Below are 21,739 nucleotides of genomic sequence, written 5' to 3'. Positions count from 1 at the left end.
AAATTCCAGAAACGCAAACTCTGTTCCTGTTCTCCCTTTCATGAATCCAGCTCGGTGCTGCAGACGCTGTGTGCAGGTGGGCTGGGACCCTCCTCTCCCCCTCTCATCTGCTCCTCGGGTTCAGGCAAAGATTTAGCATACCGCATGCTTCTGTCTCCTTCCCCCTTGGGAGGGGAGCTGTAAATCCAAGAGGGCAAAGTCTCTGTCGAGAGCGTGACTGGTCGCAGACCCGGCAGCTCTGCCTCTGCACCGAGGGACAGAAGGGCAGAGGAGGCCCCGGGCACGTGGCCGGTCATGCCGTGCCTGGCTCCGGCACTGCGGGACCCTGCTGCGCACCCACACGCGAGTGGGGGGCCCTTGCCCCACATCTCTGTGTCCCTGTGCCCTGCACCCCGCATCCCTGCATCCATGTCCCTACGTCCTGCACCTTGCATCCCCATGTCCCTGCATCCATGTCCCCATGTCCTGCACCCTGCATCCCCACGTCCCTGCATCCCTGTGTCCCCATGTCCTGCACCTCACATCCCTGCATCCATCTCCCCATGTCCTGCACCCTGCATCCCCACGTCCCTGCATCCTTGTGTCCCTGTGTCCTGCACCCCACGTTCCTGCATCCATGTCCCTGCATCCCCCTGTCCCCGTGTCCTGCACCCCACGTCCCTGCATCCATGTCCCCGTGTCCTTCATCCTGCACCCCATGTCCCTGCATCCCCATGTCCCCGTGTCCTGCGCCCCACATCCCTGCATCCATGTCCCCACGTCCTGCACCCATGTCCCTGCATCCCCCTGTCCCCGTGTCCTGCACCCCACGTCCCTGCATCCATGTCCCCGTGTCCTTCATCCTGCACCCCATGTCCCTGCATCCCCATGTCCCCGTGTCCTGCGCCCCACATCCCTGCATCCATGTCCCCACATCCTGCACCCCACGTCCCTGCATCCCCATGTCCCCGTGTCCTGCACCCCACATCCCTGCATCCATGTCCCCATGTCATGGACCCTGCATCCCCACGTCCCTGCATCCCTGTGTCCCCGTGTCCTGCACCCCACGTCCCTGCATCCATGTCCCCGTGTCCTGCACCCTGCACCCGTCCCTGCATCCATGTCCCCATGTCCTGCACCCTGCATCCCCACGTCCCTGCAGCCCCGTGTCCCCGTGTCCTGCACCCCACATCCCTGCATCCATGTCCTGCACCCTGCACCCGTCCCTGCAGCCCCGTGTCCCTGTGTCCTGCACCCCACGTCCCTGCATCCATGTCCCCGTGTCCTGCACCCTGCACCCCCCGTCCCTGCAGCCCCGTGTCCTGCACCCCACGTCCCTGCAGCCCCGTGTCCCCGTGTCCTGCACCCTGCACCCGTCCCTGCAGCCCCGTGTCCCCGTGTCCCCATGTCCTACACCCCACATCCCTGCATCCATGTCCCCGTGTCCTGCACCCTGCACCCCCCCGTCCCTGCAGCCCCGTGTCCCCGTGTCCTGCACCCTGCATCCCCACGTCCCTGCATCCCTGTGTCTCCGTGTCCTGCACCTCACATCCCTGCATCCATGTCCCCGTGTCCTGCACTCTGCACCCCACGTCCCTGCATCCATGTCCCCGTGTCCTGCACCCTGCACCCGTCCCTGCAGCCCCGTGTCCCCGTGTCCTGCACCCTGCACCCCCCGTCCCGCATCCCCATGTCCTGTATCCGTGTCCTGCGCCCCCCATCCCCACATCCCCGCGTCCCCTCGTCCCCGTGTCCCGCGTCCCGGCCGGGCCTGGCCTCCCGGGGGCAGCCGCCGCCGCACTGGGAGCTCAGGGAAGGGCAGTTGGCGGAGCGGGGGATCTAACCGGCCCGCGCCGGGGCCCGCCGCACAGCGCAGCCGCGGCCCGGACACGACCGGCCCGGCCCGGCCCGGTTCGGATCCGCTCGGCCCGGCCCGGCCCGACCCTCCCTGTGTGCGGCCCGGCCCGGCCCCGCCCCCCGCCGCCGCCGCGAGTCACCGCCGGCCCCGCCGCCATCTTGGGACCGCGGCAGCGCCAGCGCGGGCCGACAGCGACCCCTGCTGCCGGGGGGGGCGTGGGGCGGGGGGGATCTCGGGGGGCGGCGGGATCCGGGGGGCGGCGGGGATCTCGGGGGGCGGCGGGATCCGGGGGGCGGGGGGGGATCCCGGGGGGCGGCGGGATCCGGGGGGCGGCGGGGATCTCGGGGGGCGGCGGGATCCGGGGGGCGGGGGGGGATCCCGGGGGGCGGCGGGATCCGGGGGGCGGCGGGATCCCGGGGGGCGGCGGGGATCTCGGGGGGCGGCGGGATCCGGGGGGCGGGGGGGGATCTCGGGGGGCGGCGGGATCCGGGGGGCGGCGGGATCCCGGGGGGCGGCGGGGATCTCGGGGGGCTGCGGGATCCGGGGGGCGGCGGGATCCGGGGGGCGGGGGGGGATCTCGGGGGGCGGCGGGATCCGGGGGGCGGGGGGGGGATCTCGGGGGGCGGCGGGATCCGGGGGGCGGCGGGATCCCGGGGGGCGGCGGGATCCGGGGGGCGGGGGGATCCCGGGGGGCGGGGGGGGATCTCGGGGGGCGGCGGGATCCGGGGGGCGGCGGGATCCCGGGGGGCGGCGGGGATCTCGGGGGGCTGCGGGATCCCGGGGGGCGGCGGGATCCCGGGGAGGGCGGCGGGATCCGGGGGGCGGGGGGATCTCGGGGGGCGGGGGGATCCCGGGGAGGGCGGCGGGGATCTCGGGGGGCGGGGGGATCCCGGGGAGGGCGGCGGGGATCTCGGGGGGCGGCGGGATCCGGGGGGCGGCGGGATCCCGGGGAGGGCGGCGGGATCTCGGGGTACGGGGGGATCCCAAGGGGGCGGCGGGATCCCGAAGTGGCCGAGGGGATCTTGGGGGGCAGCGGGATGCCGAGGGCCCAGCTGCCCCACGATCCTGTGGCGCAGCCTCCCCCGCCCCACAGCGCTGCCCCGGTGGGCCCACAGCAACCGTGGGGTCAGGGGCCCCTTGGGCTCGGCTCCAGCTCCCCTTGGGCTCAGGCTCCACTTGGGCTCCAGCTCCGGCTCCCTTTGGGCTCCGGCTCCACTTGGGCTCCAGCTCCCCTTGGGCTCGGGCTCAGGCTCCCCTTGGGCTCGGCGCCGGCTCCCCTTGGACTCAGGCTCCGGCTCCCCTTGGGCTCGGACTCGGGCTCCCCTTGGGCTCAGCTCCAGCTCCACTTGGGCTCCAGCTCCGGCTCCCCTTGGGCTCGGCTCTGGCTCCCCTCGGGCTCAGGCTCCCCTTGGACTCGGTCTCGGGCTCCCCTTGGGCTCCAGCTCCGGCTCCGGCTCCCCTTGGGCTCGGACTCGGGCTCCCCTTGGGCTCAGCTCCGGCTCCTCTTGGGCTCCAGCTCCGGCTCCCCTTGGGCTCGGCTCTGGCTCCCCTCGGGCTCAGGCTCCCCTTGGACTCGGTCTCGGGCTCCCCTTGGGCTCCAGCTCCGGCTCCCCTTGGGCTCGGACTCAGGCGCCCCTTGGGCTCGGCTCCGGCTCCTCTTGGGCTCGGGCTCAGGCGCCCCTTGGACTCGGACTCCGGCTCCTCTTGGGCTTGGGCTCCGGCTCCACTTGGGCTTGGGCTCCGGCTCCACTTGGGCTCAGCTCCGGCTCCACTTGGGCTCCGGCGCCGGCTCCGGCTCTGCTCCGCTCAGGCTCAGGCTCAGGCTCAAGCTCCACTTGGCCTGTGCTCGGGCTCAGGCTCCGCTCACGCTCAGTCTCCACGCAGCTTGGGCTCAGGCTCAGGCTTGAGCACTGCTCGGCCTGGGCTTGGGCTCTGCTGTGCTCGGGCTCGGGCTCAGGCTCCGCTTGGCTCGGCTCGGGCTTGGGGTCCAGCTCAGGCACCGCTTGGCTCGGGCTTCACTCAAGCTCATGCTCCTCTCGGTTTGGGCTCAGGCTCAGGCTCAGGCTCCGCTCTGCTCGGGCTGCGCTCAGCTCGGGCCAGCTGCGCTGCCTCCTGCCCTCCGGAGCAGGACCGCCAGCCGCCCACCCCTGCAGAGGGGCGGCCATCCCACACCCGGCAGGAGTGACGCTGGTGTCCCCTGCTTCTTGTTCGTTAAGCTGCGCACCTGTAAGGGGGAGCAGGATGCTCCAACGAGCACTGCGCAGCCCCAGCTATCAGCTGGGGGATGCGGAGGGGGTTCAAAGCCAAAGCGTCTGCGCACAGCACCCGCGTGTGTCCTAGGGCTCGGCACGGCCCCAGGGAGCGACCCCTCGGGGCTGCGGCCGCGGGACCATCCCTGGCGCAGCCGCCCCCCCGGAACGGGCGTTGCAAGGCTGCTCTTCAGGGTTGACGTGCCGGCGCGGCCCCCTCGGCGAGGGCTCTGCTGGCGGAGCGCCTCGGGCCCCGCTCTGCCGGGAGGTGCGCAGAGGGCGGCTTGTGCGCACTCCACGGCGGGGCCTGCTGCCCAGCAGCGTGGAGGCCTCCCCGGCCGCTGCCTGGGCCGGCGAGTCTGGGCTGAGCCGTGGCTCCGGGCACGGGCAGGAGCGTTAGGGGCCTGCGGAGCCTCCCCTCTGCGCGGGCACGCCGCTGGAGCGCCTGACCCCGGCCTGCCACCGCAGTCCTCCAGCTGCACTCGGGTACCGGCCGTGGTGACTCACACCCACTTGTCACCGTTTGCACAGCACATGGCTCTCGAATGCCACCTTTGCTGCCCTTTGCAAAAGAGCTTTTCCCAGAGCCTGCGCCTCTCCCATGGGCAAGACCACTGGGAGGCAAAGCCCCTATCTGCCTCGTCGGAGACTCCTACAAAAGGCCAAGAGGACCTGTGCCATGAGGCCTGTTAGCGGGAAAAAATAAAAATAAAAAATCTCACAACATCATCATGCTGCAGGGAGAAAGGTGACCGGCTTGGGGTCACCACTGTGTTTTAAGTTCCACTGCAGCAGAGGATTGTCTGGGTGAAAATGCCAAGAGGAGCCTAGGAAGTTGCCGACAGCTTATGCGTGTTATTTCTATGGAAGAAAGCAAAAATCGGCATCTTCTGACAAGTGATGGAGGGAGAACAGGACTTTGGTAAGCCTGGAGCTGGTGACCAGCAAGGTGGGCCACGGCTGTGACCCTCGCTCTGGAGAGGGTCCTAAGGGAGCCCCATCTGCTCATGCATCGGCACAAGCTGCTGCCCATGGAGATGACAAGGCAGCCCCGAAGTTGGTCAGGAGCACAAGAAACCAGCCAGCACACTTCCACCCGAAGGCCAGGCTCTGGTTCTCTGAGCGTGACAGGTGAGAGCCCAGGTCTATCAGGAGCATGGCCAGAAGCCTCTCCTGTTGCAGGGGAGGCAAGGCAGGCGCTCCAGAAGAGTTTCTGACCTGGCAGCGTCTCCTACAACCAGGGGTCTGCTTGCCAGCAGCTGCTGGAGGAGCGCCAAGCCCTGCCCCAGTCACAGCAGTGGAAGACCTGCAGGAGACATTTGACCCTATCCTTGGACGTAAGTATTAACATATCCCGGTCTGTCCTTCAGCAGTAAAGAAGCCCGTGTGATCATGATAGAAGAGAGGGAGCCGTTTGGGGCTGCCCATGCATCTGTCACAGCGCTCGAGGGAGCTGGGCACCGCTGCGAGCAGCAGCGTGAGACCTCGGCTCGCTGTGCACCTGCGGCGGAGGGGCCAGGTGTCGGCGAGCACACAGAGGGCCACCACGCGTGTCGGCGCAGGAGACAGCAGGTCTCTTTTCTGGGCCGTGTGAGCCGCACTGGTCACCTGGGCCCTAAAAGGACCCTGGAGAACTGTCAGGGATTCAAATAAAGCCATCGAGCCTGGAAATGTACAACGTGAAAGCTGAAAAACAAGGTTGTTACCTTGGAAAGGAGGGAATTAAGAGAGAGTACTGGGAAATGCCTGAAGTAGTACTGGTTTGGATGGCCAGACCAGGGCTTCTCTAATTAAATGTAAAATTATTCCATTAAAAAAAAAGGTGAAGAAGAAGGGTTTTTTGGCTTGTTTTTTTGGTTTTTTTGTTTTTTCATGCAACACTGAATTAGTCTGTGAAATTCACTGGTTTGGCCTGTCCCCCAGGCAACAACCTGGCAGGCTGGTTGGCCCTGTGCATGGAGAAACTGAGTATCCAGAATGATGGTGGCAAAGTCTTCGGGGAGCTGCCCAGTCTCTTCTGTGTTCCAGGCTGCGGTGGTTAAGGCGAGACGTCCTTGGTGGATAAGTTATCCCGCGCTGTCCCGCTGCCTGCGCTAAGCTTTTCTCAGCGACAGCGCACACTGACCACTGTCAGAGAGACCAGACACGGGCCTGCACAGCCCACAGGCCTGCTCCTGCCTGCAGAGCCTGTCACAGCGGAGGCAGCAGGACCACTAATGGCTGCTATCACTGAGGTACTGTGCTAATGCTGCTGCTGGCTGGAAATGTGCAGGCCTCCAGCCAGCAGAGCGTGCTGGACACGAGGGCTGGCATGGGAGTCCGGACAGCTGGGTCGGGCAGCAGTTTTGGCAGGAGCACCTGGTGGGAGCTGACGCGTTCTCAAGGCTCTCCACGCTGCAGGTGCTGGAGCCCCGGGCTCCGGGCAGCATCGGGCCATCAAGGTGCGAGCTGAAACAGGTCTTCCTGCGCCCACCTGGGCAGTCCAGACCGGCAGATTATCCAGGCACTGGCTTGGGTGGCAGATGAGGCGGGGTTGGGGAATGGCCTTCACCCAAGGGTGAAAAGGGGGGGCAGCCCCTCTCCAGGTGGAGAGGGACACGTGGCTCCCGTGCTGCCGCTGGGTGTCTCCGGAGGCCCGGCTGTGCGGCCGTCCCAGTCCACGGCGGCAGCAGAGCCCAGCGCGCTCCTGCTCTCCCAGGTCGGGCGCTTGGGAGCGTCTTTGTCTCCCGGCCGGCAGCAGCGCCGGGGCCGCGCCGGGGCCGGCGGCTCCTCGGGGGCCGGGGGGCTCCTGCACGGGAGCTCCGTGACCAGCGGCGTGGTGCCAGCTCGTCCGAAGGGGCCGGGCCGTAAGGGACGAGCCCTTGGGGCTGCTCCCGGGGAAGGTGCTCGGCCGCTCGGCGATGAAGCCTGGGAAAGCTTAAAAACATGTAGCTGGTTTCCTGCAGTTATGACTTTTGTTTTTAACCGTAGTAATTTTGTCACATGCAAGTATTTTTCCGCTCGTTCGGCAGCTCAGCAGTCGCCGAAGGGGTGTTAATCAGCCACGTGCAGTGAGCGGCGCTTCAGGCGAAGACCCAGCGTGGAGCGTGTCAGCCGGCGCTGAGCCCCCCAGGGGCCATCTCGGGGCCGCCGTGGGCCTGGCCCTGCGCCGTGGGGGCTGTGGGGTTTGCAGGTGTGTGCGGGGGGGGTGGTGTGTGTGCGGGGGGGGGGGTGCGGGTGTGTGTGCAGATGTGTGGGTGTGCGTGGGTGTGCGGGTGTGTGTGTGTGTGCGGGTGTGTGTGTGCAGGTGTGTGTGCAGATGTGCAGGTGTGGGGGGGTGCGCGGGGGTGTGTGTGCGTGCAGATGTGTGGGTGTGTGTGCGGGTGTTTGTGCGGGGGTGTGCGGGTGTGCGCGCAGGCGTGTGCAGGGGTGTGGGTGTGTGTGTGCGGGTGTGTGTGCAGGTGTGTGTGGGGGTGTGCAGGTGTGCGCGCAGGCGTGTGCAGGTGTGTGTGCAAGGGTGTGTGCAGGGGTGTGTGCAGGTGTGTGTGCAGGTGTGGGGGGTGTGGGTGGGGTGTGTGCAGGGGTGTTTTCAGGTGTGTGCAGGTGTGTGTGCAGGTGTGCTGTGGGGGATGTATGCAGGCATGTGCCGGTGTGTGTGTGTGTGCAGGGGTGTGCAGGTGTGTGTGCAGGTGTGCTGTGGGGGGGGTGTGTGTGCAGGCATGTGCAGGTGTGTGTGTATGCAGGTGTGTGCAGGTGTGTGTGTGTGTGTGCGCGGGTGTGTGTGCGGGTGTGTGTGCAGGTGTGCTGTGGGGTGTGTGTGCAGGCATGTGCAGGTGTGTGTGCAGGTGCGTGTGGGGTGTGTGCAGGTGTGTGTTTGTGCAGGTGCGTGTGGGGTGTGTGTGTGTGTGTGCAGGTGTGTGTTTGCGGGTGTGTGCAGGTGTGCTGTGGGGGGGGGTGTGTGTGCAGGCGTGTGCAGGTGTGTGTGCAGGTGCGTGTGGGGTGTGTGTGTGTGCAGGTGTGTGTTTGCGGGTGTGTGCAGGTGCGTGTGGGGTGTGTGTGTGTGTTTGTGTGCAGGTGTGTGTTTGCGGGTGTGTGCAGGTGTGCTGTGGGGGGGGTGTGTGCAGGCGTGTGCAGGGGTGTGTGTGTGTGTGTGTGCGCGCGCAGGTGTGTGCAGGTGTGTGTGCAGGTGTGTGTGGGGTGTGTGTGTGTTTGTGTGCAGGTGTGTGCAGGTGTGTGTGCAGGTGCGTGTGGGGGGTGTGTGTGTGTGTGTTTGTGTGCAGGTGTGTGTTTGTGGGTGTGTGCAGGTGCGTGTGGGGGGTGTGTGTGTGTGTGTTTGTGTGCAGGTGTGTGTGGGGGGGGGGGGTGTGCAGGTGTGTGTTTGCGGGTGTGTGCATGGGTGTGCTGTGTGGGCCTGTGCGGATGTGTGTGTGTTGGGGGGGGGGGGTGCACAGGCGTGCCCTGTGGGTGTGGGCGTGCTGTGCAGGCGTTGGCACTTGGTGGGAAGCGGGTGTTCCCCAAGAAGGACCCCCAACCCCCGGCGGTACCACGGCGGCAGAAGACGCGCCGCCACGGACAGGGCTCGCAGACGGACCTGGGCGCCCTGCGTGCACCGTCCTGCGGGCGGCAGAGCCGGCGGGCAGCCACCGGCGGCCCCCGCGCAGGCGCAGCCTCCCCAGCAGCGCACACGCGTCACGCTCGTGCGCTGGCCCCGGGCACGAACAAAGACCACCATGATGCAAACTCGCCCCGGCCGGGGCCGGGTCCCGCGTGCAGCAGCGAGGCCGGAGCTGGCCGCAGCAGCCGGCCACCCCCCGGGCCGAAGCACTGACCCCTTCGGACGCGGCCCCGCGGCCCCCGCTCCCGGAGGGAGCCGCCTCTCCGCGCGCAGCCGGAGGCCTCGCGCTGGCCGGGCCGGCGGCACGTGCTGTCCGCGGCCGGCCGCCCTCCGACGGGGCCGGGGCCGGGGCCGGGCGGCAGCGTCTGCGGTGGGACCCGCCGCCCCGCCGCCCCTCGCCGTGAAGCCTCCGCTTCCTTTGTTTTCCTGATTTCCATTTTGTATCCTAAAATATTCACTCCAAGTTCCGCTTGACAGACGTCCCTAATCTAATCTCCACGTCTGCTTTCTAATTTTCGCAGTCAGGATAAAACAAATCGGCTGGCGTTAATTGCCTGTGCAGCGGCCTGGAGCTTTGAGCCGTGATTTACGAGCTCAGAGCAGGCGCTCTGCAACACATTTTTCTTAATTTATTTTTAATGAGTCTCTCAATTAATTTTCTTGGAAACATCTTAATGATGTTGGAGGCGGGTGTTAATGAGGTCTGCACCAGCTCCTCATTTTGCATATTTTAGAGTACCGAATAGCATCACAAGCGCATCCTAAAACACAGCTCGAGGTTGGGGAGCGGCACCTCAGTTCCTCCGTTCCTGCCTCCGTCATGCCACCTTCTCCAAAGAGGTCCCTGCTCCTGACCACGATGTCTCCGTGTCCGTGATGTCCCCATGGCCGCGGTGGCCCCGTGGCCACAGCATCCCAATGTCCATGGTGTCCCCATATCCAAGGTATCCCCATGTCTGCAGCGCCCCCATGTCCGTGGAGGCCCCATGTCCCTGTGTCCTCAGCATCCCCGTATCCAGTGTCCCCATGTCCCTGGTGACCCTGGTGTCCCCACGTCCCCGGTGTCCGCGTGTCCCCGGTGCGGCCGGGCCCCCAGCACCCCACGGCGGCGGCGGCCCCGGCGCGGGGCTCTGTCCGTGACGTCCCTGCGCCCGGTGCCACCGCGGGCGCCTGCGCGTGCCGGCGAGACGCGGCAGCTGCTTCACCCTTTGTCTCCCGCGGCGCGTCACTCTTCATTAGCGCGCGGCCACGAGCGCGGCGCCGCTTTTGTCCCAGCCGGAACGTGGCAGCTGTTTAATTTCAATTAACATGGCACTGAAAAGAATAACATTAAGGCAGTAATTAAAGCGAGACGCGAGCGCTCACCTCCAGCGCTTCCCCGCCGAAAGGCGCTGACAGCCCGGGGGGCCGCGGGCTCTGCTCCCAAAACGGGGCTGAGCAGGCGCTGCGGCGCGGGGCCCAGGCGACCGGCGGCGCCGGCGGCTCCAGCAGGTCGGGGCTGTCCCGTGGGCTCCCCAGGACGGACAACGCTGGCGGCATCAGCCCTCGCCGCAGCCCGGCCCCAGCCCCGCAGCAGCAGGATGAGGCTACACCGGCAGCAGCAAGCAGAGACAGGGCAGCGGGGCGCACGTACCCGGGGCGAGCGGCCGACGGGCCCAACTCGCAGCCCTGCCACGGCCTGGATCTTGCGCTGGTAGCAGGCAGGCGACCTGGGCCGCGCGGCGTGGCACAGCACGGTGCAGCAGGCTGCGGCGTGGCACGGTGCAGTGCAGCATGGCACGGCACAGCGTGGGGCACAGCATGGCTCGGTGCAACGTGGCACAGTACAGCATGGTGCAGCATGGCACAGTGCTGCATAGCATGGCATGGTGCAGGATGGCACAGTTATGGTGCAGCACGGTGTGGTGCAGAATGGCACGGTACAGTGTGGTGCAGCGGGGCAAAGCACAGCACAGTGCAGCATGGAGTGGCACACACAAGTGGCAGACAGTGCCCTGCAGAGCCGTGCAGTGTCCCACAGAGCCGTGCAGTGTCCAGCAGAGCCGAGCGGTGTCCAGCAGAGCCGAGCGGTGTCCTGCAGAGCCGAGCGGTGTCCAGCAGAGCTGAGCGGTGTCCAGCAGAGCCGAGCGGTGTCCCGCAGAGCCGTGCGGTGTCCCGCAGAGCCGAGCGGTGTCCCGCAGAGCCGTGCGGTGTCCAGCAGAGCCGAGCGGTGTCCTGCAGAGCCGTGCGGTGTCCCGCAGAGCCGAGCGGTGTCCAGCAGAGCCGAGCGGTGTCCAGCAGAGCCGTGTGGTGCCCAGCAGAGCCGTGCGGTGTCCAGCAGAGCCGAGCGGTGTCCCGCAGAGCCGTGCGGTGTCCAGCAGAGCCGTGCGGTGTCCCGCAGAGCCGAGCGGTGTCCCGCAGAGCCGTGCGGTGTCCAGCAGAGCCGAGCGGTGCCCCGCAGAGCCGAGCGGTGTCCAGCAGAGCCATGCGGTGTCCAGCAGAGCCGTGCGGTGTCCGGCAGAGCCGAGCGGTGTCCAGCAGAGCCGTGCGGTGTCCAGCAGAGCCGAGCGGTGTCCCGCAGAGCCGAGCGGTGTCCAGCAGAGCCGTGCGGTGTCCAGCAGAGCTGAGCGGTGTCCAGCAGAGCCGAGCGGTGTCCTGCAGAGCTGTGCGGTGTCCAGCAGAGCCGTGCGGTGTCCGGCAGAGCCGAGCGGTGTCCAGCAGAGCCGTGCGGTGTCCAGCAGAGCCGAGCGGTGTCCCGCAGAGCCGAGCGGTGTCCAGCAGAGCCGTGCGGTGTCCCGCAGAGCCGAGCGGTGTCCAGCAGAGCCGAGCGGTGTCCCGCAGAGCCGAGCGGTGTCCAGCAGAGCCGTGCGGTGTCCAGCAGAGCCGAGCGGTGTCCCGCAGAGCCGAGCGGTGTCCAGCAGAGCCGTGCGGTGTCCAGCAGAGCCGAGCGGTGTCCCGCAGAGCCGAGCGGTGTCCTGCAGAGCCGTGCGGTGTCCAGCAGAGCCGTGCGGTGTCCCGCAGAGCCGAGCGGTGTCCCGCAGAGCCGAGCGGTGTCCAGCAGAGCCGAGCGGTGTCCCGCAGAGCCGTGCGGTGTCCAGCAGAGCCGTGCGGTGTCCCGCAGAGCCGAGCGGTGTCCCGCAGAGCCGTGTGGTGTCCAGCAGAGCCGAGCGGTGTCCAGCAGAGCCGTGCGGTGTCCCGCAGAGCCGAGCGGTGTCCCGCAGAGCCGAGCGGTGTCCTGCAGAGCCGTGCGGTGTCCAGCAGAGCCGAGCGGTGCCCCGCAGAGCCGAGCGGTGTCCAGCAGAGCCGTGCGGTGCCCCGCAGAGCCGAGCGGTGTCCCGCAGAGCCGAGCGGTGCCCCGCAGAGCCGAGCGGTGTCCTGCAGAGCCGTGCGGTGTCCAGCAGAGCCGTGCGGTGTCCAGCAGAGCCGAGCGGTGCCCCGCAGAGCCGAGCGGTGTCCAGCAGAGCCGTGCGGTGTCCAGCAGAGCCGAGCAGTGTCCAGCAGAGCCGAGCGGTGTCCCGCAGAGCCGAGCGGTGTCCAGCAGAGCCGTGCGGTGTCCCGCAGAGCCGTGCGGTGTCCAGCAGAGCCGAGCGGTGCCCCGCAGAGCCGAGCGGTGTCCAGCAGAGCCATGCGGTGTCCAGCAGAGCCGTGCGGTGTCCCGCAGAGCCGAGCGGTGTCCAGCAGAGCCGAGCGGTGTCCAGCAGAGCCGTGCGGTGTCCCGCAGAGCCGAGCGGTGTCCAGCAGAGCCGTGCGGTGTCCAGCAGAGCTGAGTGGTGTCCAGCAGAGCCGTGCGGTGTCCAGCAGAGCCGAGCGGTGTCCAGCAGAGCCGTGCGGTGTCCAGCAGAGCTGAGTGGTGTCCAGCAGAGCCGTGCGGTGTCCCGCAGAGCCGAGCGGTGTCCCGCAGAGCCGTGCGGTGTCCAGCAGAGCCGAGCGGTGCCCCGCAGAGCCGAGCGGTGTCCAGCAGAGCTGAGCGGTGTCCAGCAGAGCTGTGCGGTGTCCAGCAGAGCCGAGCGGTGTCCAGCAGAGCCGTGTGGTGTCCCACAGAGCCGAGCGGTGTCCAGCAGAGCCGAGCGGTGTCCAGCAGAGCCGTGCGGTGTCCAGCAGAGCCGAGCGGTGTCCAGCAGAGCCGTGCGGTGTCCAGCAGAGCCGTGCAGTGTCCAGCAGAGCTGAGCGGTGTCCTGCAGAGCCGAGCGGTGTCCAGCAGAGCCGAGCGGTGCCCAGCAGAGCCGTGTGGTGTCCAGCAGAGCTGAGCGGTGTCCAGCAGAGCTGTGCGGTGTCCAGCAGAGCCGAGCGGTGTCCAGCAGAGCCGTGTGGTGTCCCACAGAGCCGAGCGGTGTCCAGCAGAGCCGAGCGGTGTCCAGCAGAGCCGTGCGGTGCCCCGCAGAGCCGTGCGGTGTCCAGCAGAGCCGAGCGGTGTCCAGCAGAGCCGTGCGGTGTCCAGCAGAGCCGTGCAGTGTCCAGCAGAGCTGAGCGGTGTCCAGCAGAGCCGAGCGGTGTCCAGCAGAGCCGTGTGGTGTCCAGCAGAGCCGAGCGGTGTCCCGCAGAGCCGAGCGGTGTCCAGCAGAGCCGAGCGGTGCCCCGCAGAGCCGAGCGGTGTCCAGCAGAGCCGTGCGGTGCCCTGCAGAGCCGAGCGGTGTCCCGCAGAGCCGAGCGGTGTCCAGCAGAGCCGTGTGGTGTCCAGCAGAGCCGAGCGGTGCCCCGCAGAGCCGAGCGGTGTCCAGCAGAGCCGTGCAGTGTCCCGCAGAGCCGTGCGGTGCCCCGCAGAGCCGTGCGGTGTCCAGCAGAGCCGTGCAGTGTCCCGCAGAGCAGTGCGGTGTCCCGCAGAGCCGTGCGGTGTCCAGCAGAGCCGTGCGGTGTCCCGCAGAGCCGAGCGGTGTCCCGCAGAGCCGTGCGGTGTCCAGCAGAGCCGTGCGGTGTCCAGCAGAGCCGAGCGGTGTCCCGCAGAGCCGTGCGGTGTCCAGCAGAGCTGAGCGGTGTCCAGCAGAGCCGTGCGGTGTCCAGCAGAGCCGAGCGGTGTCCAGCAGAGCCGAGCGGTGCCCCGCAGAGCCGAGCGGTGTCCAGCAGAGCTGAGCGGTGTCCAGCAGAGCCGTGCGGTGTCCAGCAGAGCCGAGCGGTGTCCAGCAGAGCCGAGTGGTGTCCCGCAGAGCCGAGCGGTGTCCAGCAGAGCTGAGCGGTGTCCAGCAGAGCCGAGCGGTGCCCCGCAGAGCCGAGCGGTGTCCAGCAGAGCTGAGCGGTGTCCAGCAGAGCCGTGCAGTGTCCAGCAGAGCCGAGCGGTGCCCCGCAGAGCCGAGCGGTGTCCAGCAGAGCCGAGCGGTGCCCCGCAGAGCCGAGCGGTGTCCCGCAGAGCCGTGCGGTGCCCTGCAGAGCCGAGCGGTGTCCCGCAGAGCCGAGCGGTGTCCAGCAGAGCCGTGTGGTGTCCAGCAGAGCCGTGCGGTGTCCAGCAGAGCCGAGCAGTGTCCAGCAGAGCCGAGCGGTGTCCCGCAGAGCCGAGCGGTGTCCAGCAGAGCCGAGCGGTGTCCAGCAGAGCCGTGTGGTGTCCAGCAGAGCCGAGCGGTGCCCAGCAGAGCCGTGCAGTGTCCAGCAGAGCCGAGCGGTGTCCCGCAGAGCCGAGCGGTGTCCAGCAGAGCCGAGCAGTGTCCAGCAGAGCCGAGCGGTGTCCCGCAGAGCCGAGCGGTGTCCAGCAGAGCCGAGCGGTGTCCAGCAGAGCCGTGTGGTGTCCAGCAGAGCCGAGCGGTGCCCAGCAGAGCCGTGTGGTGTCCAGCAGAGCCGAGCGGTGTCCCGCAGAGCCGAGCGGTGTTCAGCAGAGCCGAGCGGTGTCCCGCAGAGCCGTGCGGTGTCCAGCAGAGCCGTGTGGTGTCCAGCAGAGCCGAGCGGTGCCCAGCAGAGCCGTGTGGTGTCCAGCAGAGCCGAGCGGTGCCCAGCAGAGCCGTGCGGTGTTCAGCAGAGCCGAGCGGTGTCCCGCAGAGCCGAGCGGTGTCCAGCAGAGCCGTGTGGTGTCCAGCAGAGCCGAGCGGTGCCCAGCAGAGCCGTGCGGTGTCCAGCAGAGCCGAGCGGTGTCCCGCAGAGCCGAGCGGTGTTCAGCAGAGCCGAGCGGTGTCCCGCAGAGCCGTGCGGTGTCCAGCAGAGCCGAGCGGTGTCCAGCAGAGCTGAGCGGTGTCCAGCAGAGCCGTGCAGTGTCCAGCAGAGCTGAGCGGTGTCCAGCAGAGCCGAGCGGTGTCCCGCAGAGCCGAGCGGTGTCCCGCAGAGCCGTGTGGTGTCCAGCAGAGCCGAGCGGTGTCCAGCAGAGCCGTGTGGTGTCCCGCAGAGCCGAGCGGTGTCCAGCAGAGCCGAGCGGTGTCCAGCAGAGCTGAGCGGTGTCCAGCAGAGCCGTGCGGTGTCCAGCAGAGCCGAGCGGTGTCCCGCAGAGCCGAGCGGTGTCCAGCAGAGCCGAGCGGTGTCCAGCAGAGCCGTGCGGTGTCCAGCAGAGCCGAGCGGTGTCCAGCAGAGCCGTGCGGTGTCCCGCAGAGCCGTGCAGTGTCCAGCAGAGCCGAGCGGTGTCCCGCAGAGCCGTGCGGTGTCCAGCAGAGCCGTGCGGTGTCCAGCAGAGCCGAGCGGTGTCCCGCAGAGCCGAGCGGTGTCCAGCAGAGCCGAGCGGTGTCCAGCAGAGCCGTGCGGTGTCCAGCAGAGCTGAGCGGTGTCCAGCAGAGCCGAGCGGTGTCCAGCAGAGCCGTGCGGTGCCCTGCAGAGCCGTGCGGTGTCCAGCAGAGCTGAGCGGTGTCCAGCAGAGCCGAGCGGTGTCCAGCAGAGCCGTGCGGTGCCCTGCAGAGCTGTGCGGTGTCCTGCAGAGCCGAGCGGTGTCCCGCAGAGCCGTGCGGTGTCCAGCAGAGCTGAGCGGTGTCCAGCAGAGCCGAGCGGTGTCCAGCAGAGCCGTGCGGTGCCCTGCAGAGCTGTGCGGTGTCCTGCAGAGCCGAGCGGTGTCCAGCAGAGCCGTGCGGTGTCCAGCAGAGCTGAGCGGTGTCCAGCAGAGCCGAGCGGTGTCCAGCAGAGCCGTGCAGTGCCCTGCAGAGCTGTGCGGTGTCCAGCAGAGCTGAGCGGTGTCCAGCAGAGCCGAGCGGTGTCCAGCAGAGCCGTGCGGTGCCCTGCAGAGCTGTGCGGTGTCCTGCAGAGCCGAGCGGTGTCCAGCAGAGCTGAGCGGTGTCCAGCAGAGCCGAGCGGTGTCCAGCAGAGCCGTGCGGTGTCCCGCAGAGCCGTGTGGTGCCCCGCAGAGCTGTGCGGTGTCCTGCAGAGCCGTGTGGTGCCCCGCAGAGCCGAGCGGTGTCCAGCAGAGCCGTGCGGTGTCCAGCAGAGCCGTGCGGTGTCCCGCAGAGCCGAGCGGTGTCCAGCAGAGCCGAGCGGTGTCCAGCAGAGCCGAGCAGTGTCCCGCAGAGCCGAGCGGTGTCCCGCAGAGCCGTGCAGTGTCCCGCAGAGCCGAGCGGTGTCCCGCAGAGCCGAGCGGTGTCCAGCAGAGCCGTGCGGTGTCCAGCAGAGCCGAGCGGTGTCCTGCAGAGCCGAGCGGTGTCCAGCAGAGCCGAGCGGTGTCCAGCAGAGCCGAGCGGTGTCCTGCAGAGCCGAGCGGTGTTCAGCAGAGCCATGCGGTGCCCCGCAGCGCTCCTGCGCCCCGTCGAACCCAGGGGCAGCGCGGGGCCGGATGCCGCCCACATAGGTCCCCCCCGCAGTAATGGCAGGGGCAGTGAGGCAGTGCGGCATCGCCGGGCCGGAGGAGGCACCCGGGGCAGCTCTGCCGGGCCGCTGCTGGCTCATCCCGCCGCCATGCGCTGCTCACTCACGCTGGTGCAGGTCGGGCGCGGAGCAGCTCCGCTCCGCTCCTCCGCCGGCCGCGGCCCGGGGTCGGTGTCCGACTGCCAACGCAGTGCCGAGCGCTGGCTCACGGCTGCACGGTGCCGGCCAGGGGGGTCGCCATGGCCAGCAGCGACGGCTGCTGCGGCACCGCGGCGCCCCTTCGGCCCCCGAAACATCCAGGTCCAGCAGTGCGACCCGGCGCGGCGGGTCAGTTCTCGTCCGGGAGGCCCTCGTGGCCGCAGCGCCGGCGCTCAAACCCCGCCAGGCCGCCACGTGCGGCTGCCGTGCTCGCCATGCCGGCTGGCCGCTCGCGCGGCCCCTCGTGCCAGGCCGGACGCTGGGGTGAGGGGCTGCGGCTGGCGCCGCGGTGGGATCGCCCCCCTGCAAGGCCGCTTCGCCCCCTCCCGACAGCCCCGGCGCGCTGCCGGTGCCCAGTCCGTGGGGCGGCGCGGCGGGGACCGGCCCCACGCAGCCTCCCGCCGCCTTTGTGCACAGCGACTGCGAAACACAGGCAGATGGGGGGCGGTATTCCTGCTTTTGATCGGGTGCTTTAAGAGAGGGGGAAAAAATCCTCCTTGGCTGTCTAAACAGTATTGATCCGTGCCGGGAAGCCGCGCGGATGGGGAAGGGTGGGGGGAAATTGAAATTTCATTTCCGACAGCTTGTTCCTGTTATTTTTACCCTTTTGGACAGGAAGAAACATGAAGCAACAGCCTCAGTCAACGCGGTCGATAGCTCCGCGGGCAGCGCGGCAGCCGGCGCGGCGGGAGGCCGCCGTGCCCACGCCGACGCCGCTGCAGGCCGCCCTGCTCCCTGGGGCGCCGCCGGCCGCCCAGAGGCCCCGGCCCGGCACGAGGCGCCGCCAGGAGCAGGTGCCGGCGCGGCGTGAGGACAGAGCCAGGCGGCCGCGCACGGGCGCGGGGGCAGGACGGGCGCTGGGCGCCGCAGGGCTGGGGGGCCGCAGCGCCGCGGGAGCCGCACCGAGCGCCCGCACGGACGCGGACACGGAGCGGAGAGGGCGCAGCGCGGCGCAGCGGGTCGCCGGGTTCTGGATCTCGCCATTGTCCCCCGGAGCGGGCGCCGGCCGGGCGTCGCGGGGGCCGGGGCCGGGGCCGGAGGGCGCCGCTTGGCGCAGGGGGCCGGTGCTGGGGGGCGGCTCCGCTCCGGCCCCGGCGGCCCCGGCGGGCACTCTGCAGGCAGCCGGCTCCTGGGGCGGGCGCAGCGGGGACACGGCGCCTCTCGCCCGGCTGAGCGGCGGTGGGGAGAGCGGCCGGGGCAGCGGCGATGGCGACGGCGACGGCAGAGCCGAGCGGTGCCGCCGCGCTGCCCCAGGTGAGCGGCGCCGGGCGGCGGTGGCGGAGGTGGCCGGGCCGGGCGTCGCGGCGGCGAGGCGGACGGCCGCGCTGTGCTCCCTCCCGCAGGAGCGGGAGCCGCAGGCCCGGCGGGAGGAGCGGCGGCCGGCGCTGGAGCCGGGGCGGGTGCTGGCCTGGATAGAGGAGCTGCAGCAGGGCCTGGCCGCTTGCCGGGGCCGGCACCGGGAGAGCCTGGCCCAGCTGGAGCGGCAGGAGAGCGCGGCGGAGCGGGAGCAGCGGGACCTGGCGCAGCTGCTGCGGCAGTGCCGGGCACTGATGGGGCAGGTACCGCCGCCGCCGCCCGCCCGCCGCCCCGGCCCGGCCCGGCCCCACGCGCTGCCCGGCCCGCTCCCCGCAGGTGCTCGACTGCGAGGCCGCGGCGCGGCAGCCCGGCGCGGGGCCCGACAGGCCAGGCCGGAGCTGGGAGCGGAGCGAGGGGCGGCTGAGCCGGGCCGCAGAGATGGAGGAGCGCGGCCACGCCGCCGGGCAGGTGGGTGTGCGGCCGCCCCGGCCCCGGCCCCGGCCCCGGCGCGGAGGAGATGGCCGACGGCGCGGGGCCGTGCTGCTCGCGCAGGCGGCGGCCGAGGGCGGCAGGCGGAAGGGGCCGGCGGAGGAGCTCTGGGGCCCGGCGCGGGAGGCGCAGGCGGTGGCCGAGCGGAGCAGCGCTGCGGAAGGTGGGGGGGACGGGGCGCCCGACGGGGGGCCCGGCCGGCCCTGACGGAGCGCCGGGAGCCCCCACGGGTCGAGGCGCAGGCTGGCGCCGGGGGAGGCAGGAAGGCGCCCGGCAGCGGGACGCCCCGCTTCGGCGTCCCCCGCCTCGCTCCCCGCCCCTCCGGCGACCCGCAGCTGCCACAGGCCCCCCGCGCACGGGCGACCCAGGGTTACGGCCCACCAAACAGCCCTGGCGGGGAGGCGGGGAGGCCGTGGGGGCAGCCGGCAGACCCCGGCCCCCAGCAGCGGGGACAGGCAGGAGCCAAAACCAGAGCGAGCGCCCCGCGAGCAGGGCTGGGCCCGGCCCCGGCACCCCGGGCGGCAGCAGCGGGGCAGGGCGAGGGAGGCGACGCCAGCCTGCCCCGCTCCCTCGCGCAGCCCCGGCGCAGCGGCTGCCAGGCCACGGCCCCCCGCCGCGCGCAGAGACGCCGCCGGGCCCGGGGAAGGGCGCCCAGCGCGAGGCCGGCCACGAGCTGGAGGCCGAGCTGCGAGCACTGCAGGAGCAAGCGGCCAGCAGCAGGGCCGAGGCGGCGCAGAGCAGGTTCGGTCAGCGCGCGCCCCTGGGGCCGCGGGCACCGGGACGGGTCAGGGTGGGTCCTGGGCTGCCACAGCCGGGGCTGTGCCCTTGGCCCAGGGAGGTGGCAGCGCAGCTCCAGGCAGAGCTGAGCCAGTGGCAGCAGCAGCAGCAGCAGCAGGTGACCCTTGAGCAAGCGCTGCAGCACGTGCACGCCGCAGCCCAAGCGGAAGAGAAGCTGCAGAGGAGCCAGGAAGAGCTGCAAGCCCTACGACAGCAGGTGGGGACGTGGTGAGAGCGACTGCAGAGCCCTCTCCCACCAGGGAGACTGCTCCCTGGGGCAGCCTGGCGCCCATCGCCCTCACCGCCCTGGATAACCCAGCACCTCTCTGCCCAGTGCCAGGAGCAGGCTGCCACGCAGCACGAGCTGCGAGAGGAGCTGTGCTGGCAGCAGGACAGGAGGGAAAAGCTCCAACTAGAGCTGCAGCAGGCAAAGGAGTGGACAAGCACCCTCGAGAGAGAGAACGGGGCCCTGCAGCAAAGCCTGTGCCGCAGCCAGCAGGCGGTGAGCTGGGATCAGCAGCAGAAGGGGCCCAGACCTCACCCGAAGCAGCATCAGCTCCAGCAATGCGGCACCCGCTAAGGTCCTGCCTCCCTGCAGCTAGGGGAGCAGAAGGAGCTGAGCCAGGGCCTGCAGTGCCACCTGGTTCGGCTGCAGGAGGAGCTGGGAGTCACCAAGGCCAGGGAGCAGCAAAGTCTGTGGCAGCTCAGCGGAGCCGAGGAGACCATCCACACCCTGCAGCAGGAAGTGGCCTCCAACAGAAAGCATCTGACGGAGCTGCTGGGACAAGTGAGGGCAGGCTCAGGACAGTGCCAAGATGCAGCAAGCCACCAAGCAGCCCTTGGTGCCAGAGCAGCAAAGGGGCAGGACTGCACAGAGCTCTGTCCTGGCTCTGGGCAGTGCTGGCCCTGGGCAGGAGCCCAGGCCCACCTAACCCCGCTCTGCCCCACGCTGTCACATGCAGGTACAAGACATGCCCAGCCTGCGGGCAGAGCTGGCCCAGGCCCAGCAGGGAAAAGCCAAGCAGGAGGAGGAGATCGCAGCCTATGAGGAGCAGAGGCAGCAGCTCCACTGGGAGCTGAGGAAGCTGCAGGGGGCCCAGGAGCAGAGCAAGCAGGAGGTAAGCGGGCCCTAAGCCTTCCCCCAGGGCACCGGGAGCCTGTGCGCAGCCTGCCTCTCCCTCCCTGCCTCTGCTCTTGGGGCAGGTCCACATCCTCGAGAAGAGGCTGCAAGAGCTGAGCAGCCGAGCCCAGCAGTGGCAGCAGCTGCACGAGGACAGCGAGCGAACTCTGGCCACGCGGGAAGAGGAGCTGGTTGTTTGCAAGGTGGAGCTGGCCTTCCTCAAGGAAAAGCTCAGCAAGGCTCTGGAGCAGGTGCGGGACAGGAACAGGCAGCACCACGGCCTGAGGGCAGAAGGAGCCCGGGCTGGGTTGTTGGCCCAGGGGAAGAGCAGATCCTTGCCCGTAGGGAGGGCAGAGCTGGTGAGGACAGGCCAGGGGCAGTGGCACGCTGCAGAGCCCAGGCCACCACGGGAGGGGGCTGGGGTGCGTCAGCAGCAGCACCTTGTTCTCCTCCGACTACCCTTTGCTCTCTTGCTAGAAAGAAGCCCTTCAGCACGAAACTAACATGTTACGACAGAAGTTTGCGGTCACTAGCGCTGAGGTAACGCTCCTTTCCTTTTCCTGAGCAGCAGGCAACTCCAGACCTTCTGCTCAGCCCTAAAGCTGCTGCCCTAGCACCGCCTGTTTCTCACAACTGCCTCCAGCCCTGGTCACAAACAGGCAAGGGCCAGCAGTTGCCGCCCTGAGGGCTGTCTTTTTTCAGGCAGAAGCCCTGCGCTCCTCCCTCACTGTGGCACATTCTGACAGCAGCAGGCTGCACCGGGAAAGCGAGCTGGTGCTGGTCAACATCGGCCAGTGGGTGAAAAAGCAGAAGTGAGTGAGAAGCTGCGCTGGAGTAGAGAGGGGCAGACGGCTGCTTTCTCCTCCCCAGCATCGCCTAACCCAGCTCACCTCATTTTCAGGCAGTCAAATGAGAAACTAGGGCAAAAGATCCAGCAGCAAGTCAAGCAGATTGCTGAGCTGACAGGCGAGAAGGAGTAAGTGGTGAGCATGGGAAGAGGGTCTGAGCTCTCTGCAGAGAGCAGTTACTGCTCACCACAGTAGCACATGGGACAGATGAACAACCACTGGACTACCCAAGCTCCCATAAGGCCAGCGGATCACGATACACTCCTGCACCACCTCCTCACCTCATCTTCCCTGCCTTTCCTCCAGGCAGCTCCAAAACATACTGGGAAGGTTGCAGGAGGAAAACAAGTACCTCAGGGCCAGAGCAGATGAGCAGCGCCGCGAGTGTGAGCAGCTGAAGGCGAGCAGAGCTCCTGTCACAGCCTGGCCTGAAACAGTGCTAGGCCTGTGCTCCTGCGTGTAGAGGGAGAGCTGGGCACTGGCTGCACCAGGCACAGGTCGTGCAAGACCTGCCTTTGCAGGAGTCCAGGTCACGGCTGGGCCAGGCTCAGGTTGTCTTTGCCCTCTGAGAATGTGCATTGTCCCAGGCTCTGTAGGGCAGTAACTTGCCTGCACCAGCCCTGCACAACTCTACAGGGCTGCCTCCACCCAGCACTC

At 69.0% G+C, this 21,739-nt stretch overlaps 1 protein-coding gene across 1 annotated transcript; it reads left to right on the top strand.

Moving 5' to 3' along the window:
- Window positions 1–16,593: 16,593 nt before the first annotated feature.
- PMFBP1 (polyamine modulated factor 1 binding protein 1) lies at window positions 16,594–21,672 on the top strand. The gene is made up of 13 exons (XM_068956332.1): window positions 16,594–16,681; window positions 17,168–18,111; window positions 18,185–18,316; window positions 18,401–18,500; window positions 18,961–19,331; window positions 19,449–19,616; window positions 19,713–19,901; window positions 20,077–20,232; window positions 20,318–20,485; window positions 20,712–20,774; window positions 20,937–21,046; window positions 21,136–21,210; window positions 21,389–21,672. The coding sequence occupies exons 1-13, from the start codon at window positions 16,594–16,596 to the stop codon at window positions 21,543–21,545; spliced, it is 2,721 nt and encodes a 906-aa protein (XP_068812433.1). The 3' UTR covers window positions 21,546–21,672.
- The last annotated feature ends 67 nt before the right edge of the window (window positions 21,673–21,739 follow it).

The sequence above is a fragment of the Struthio camelus genome, chromosome 10, assembly GCF_040807025.1.
Source record: "Struthio camelus isolate bStrCam1 chromosome 10, bStrCam1.hap1, whole genome shotgun sequence".
NCBI classification, from domain to species: Eukaryota; Metazoa; Chordata; class Aves; order Struthioniformes; family Struthionidae; genus Struthio; species Struthio camelus.
The sequence above is the reverse complement of the archived record's forward strand: the minus strand, read 5'-3'. Positions and strand labels throughout refer to the sequence as shown.

Coding starts and splice junctions, on each gene's coding strand:
- PMFBP1 (XM_068956332.1), top strand. CDS start 16,594: ATGGCCAGCAGCGACGGCTGCTGCGGCACCGCGGCGCCCCTTCGGCCC. Junction 21,047..21,135: donor CAGTGGGTGAAAAAGCAGAA/GTGAGTGAGAAG, acceptor CCTCATTTTCAG/GCAGTCAAATGAGAAACTAG. Junction 21,211..21,388: donor GAGCTGACAGGCGAGAAGGA/GTAAGTGGTGAG, acceptor CCTTTCCTCCAG/GCAGCTCCAAAACATACTGG.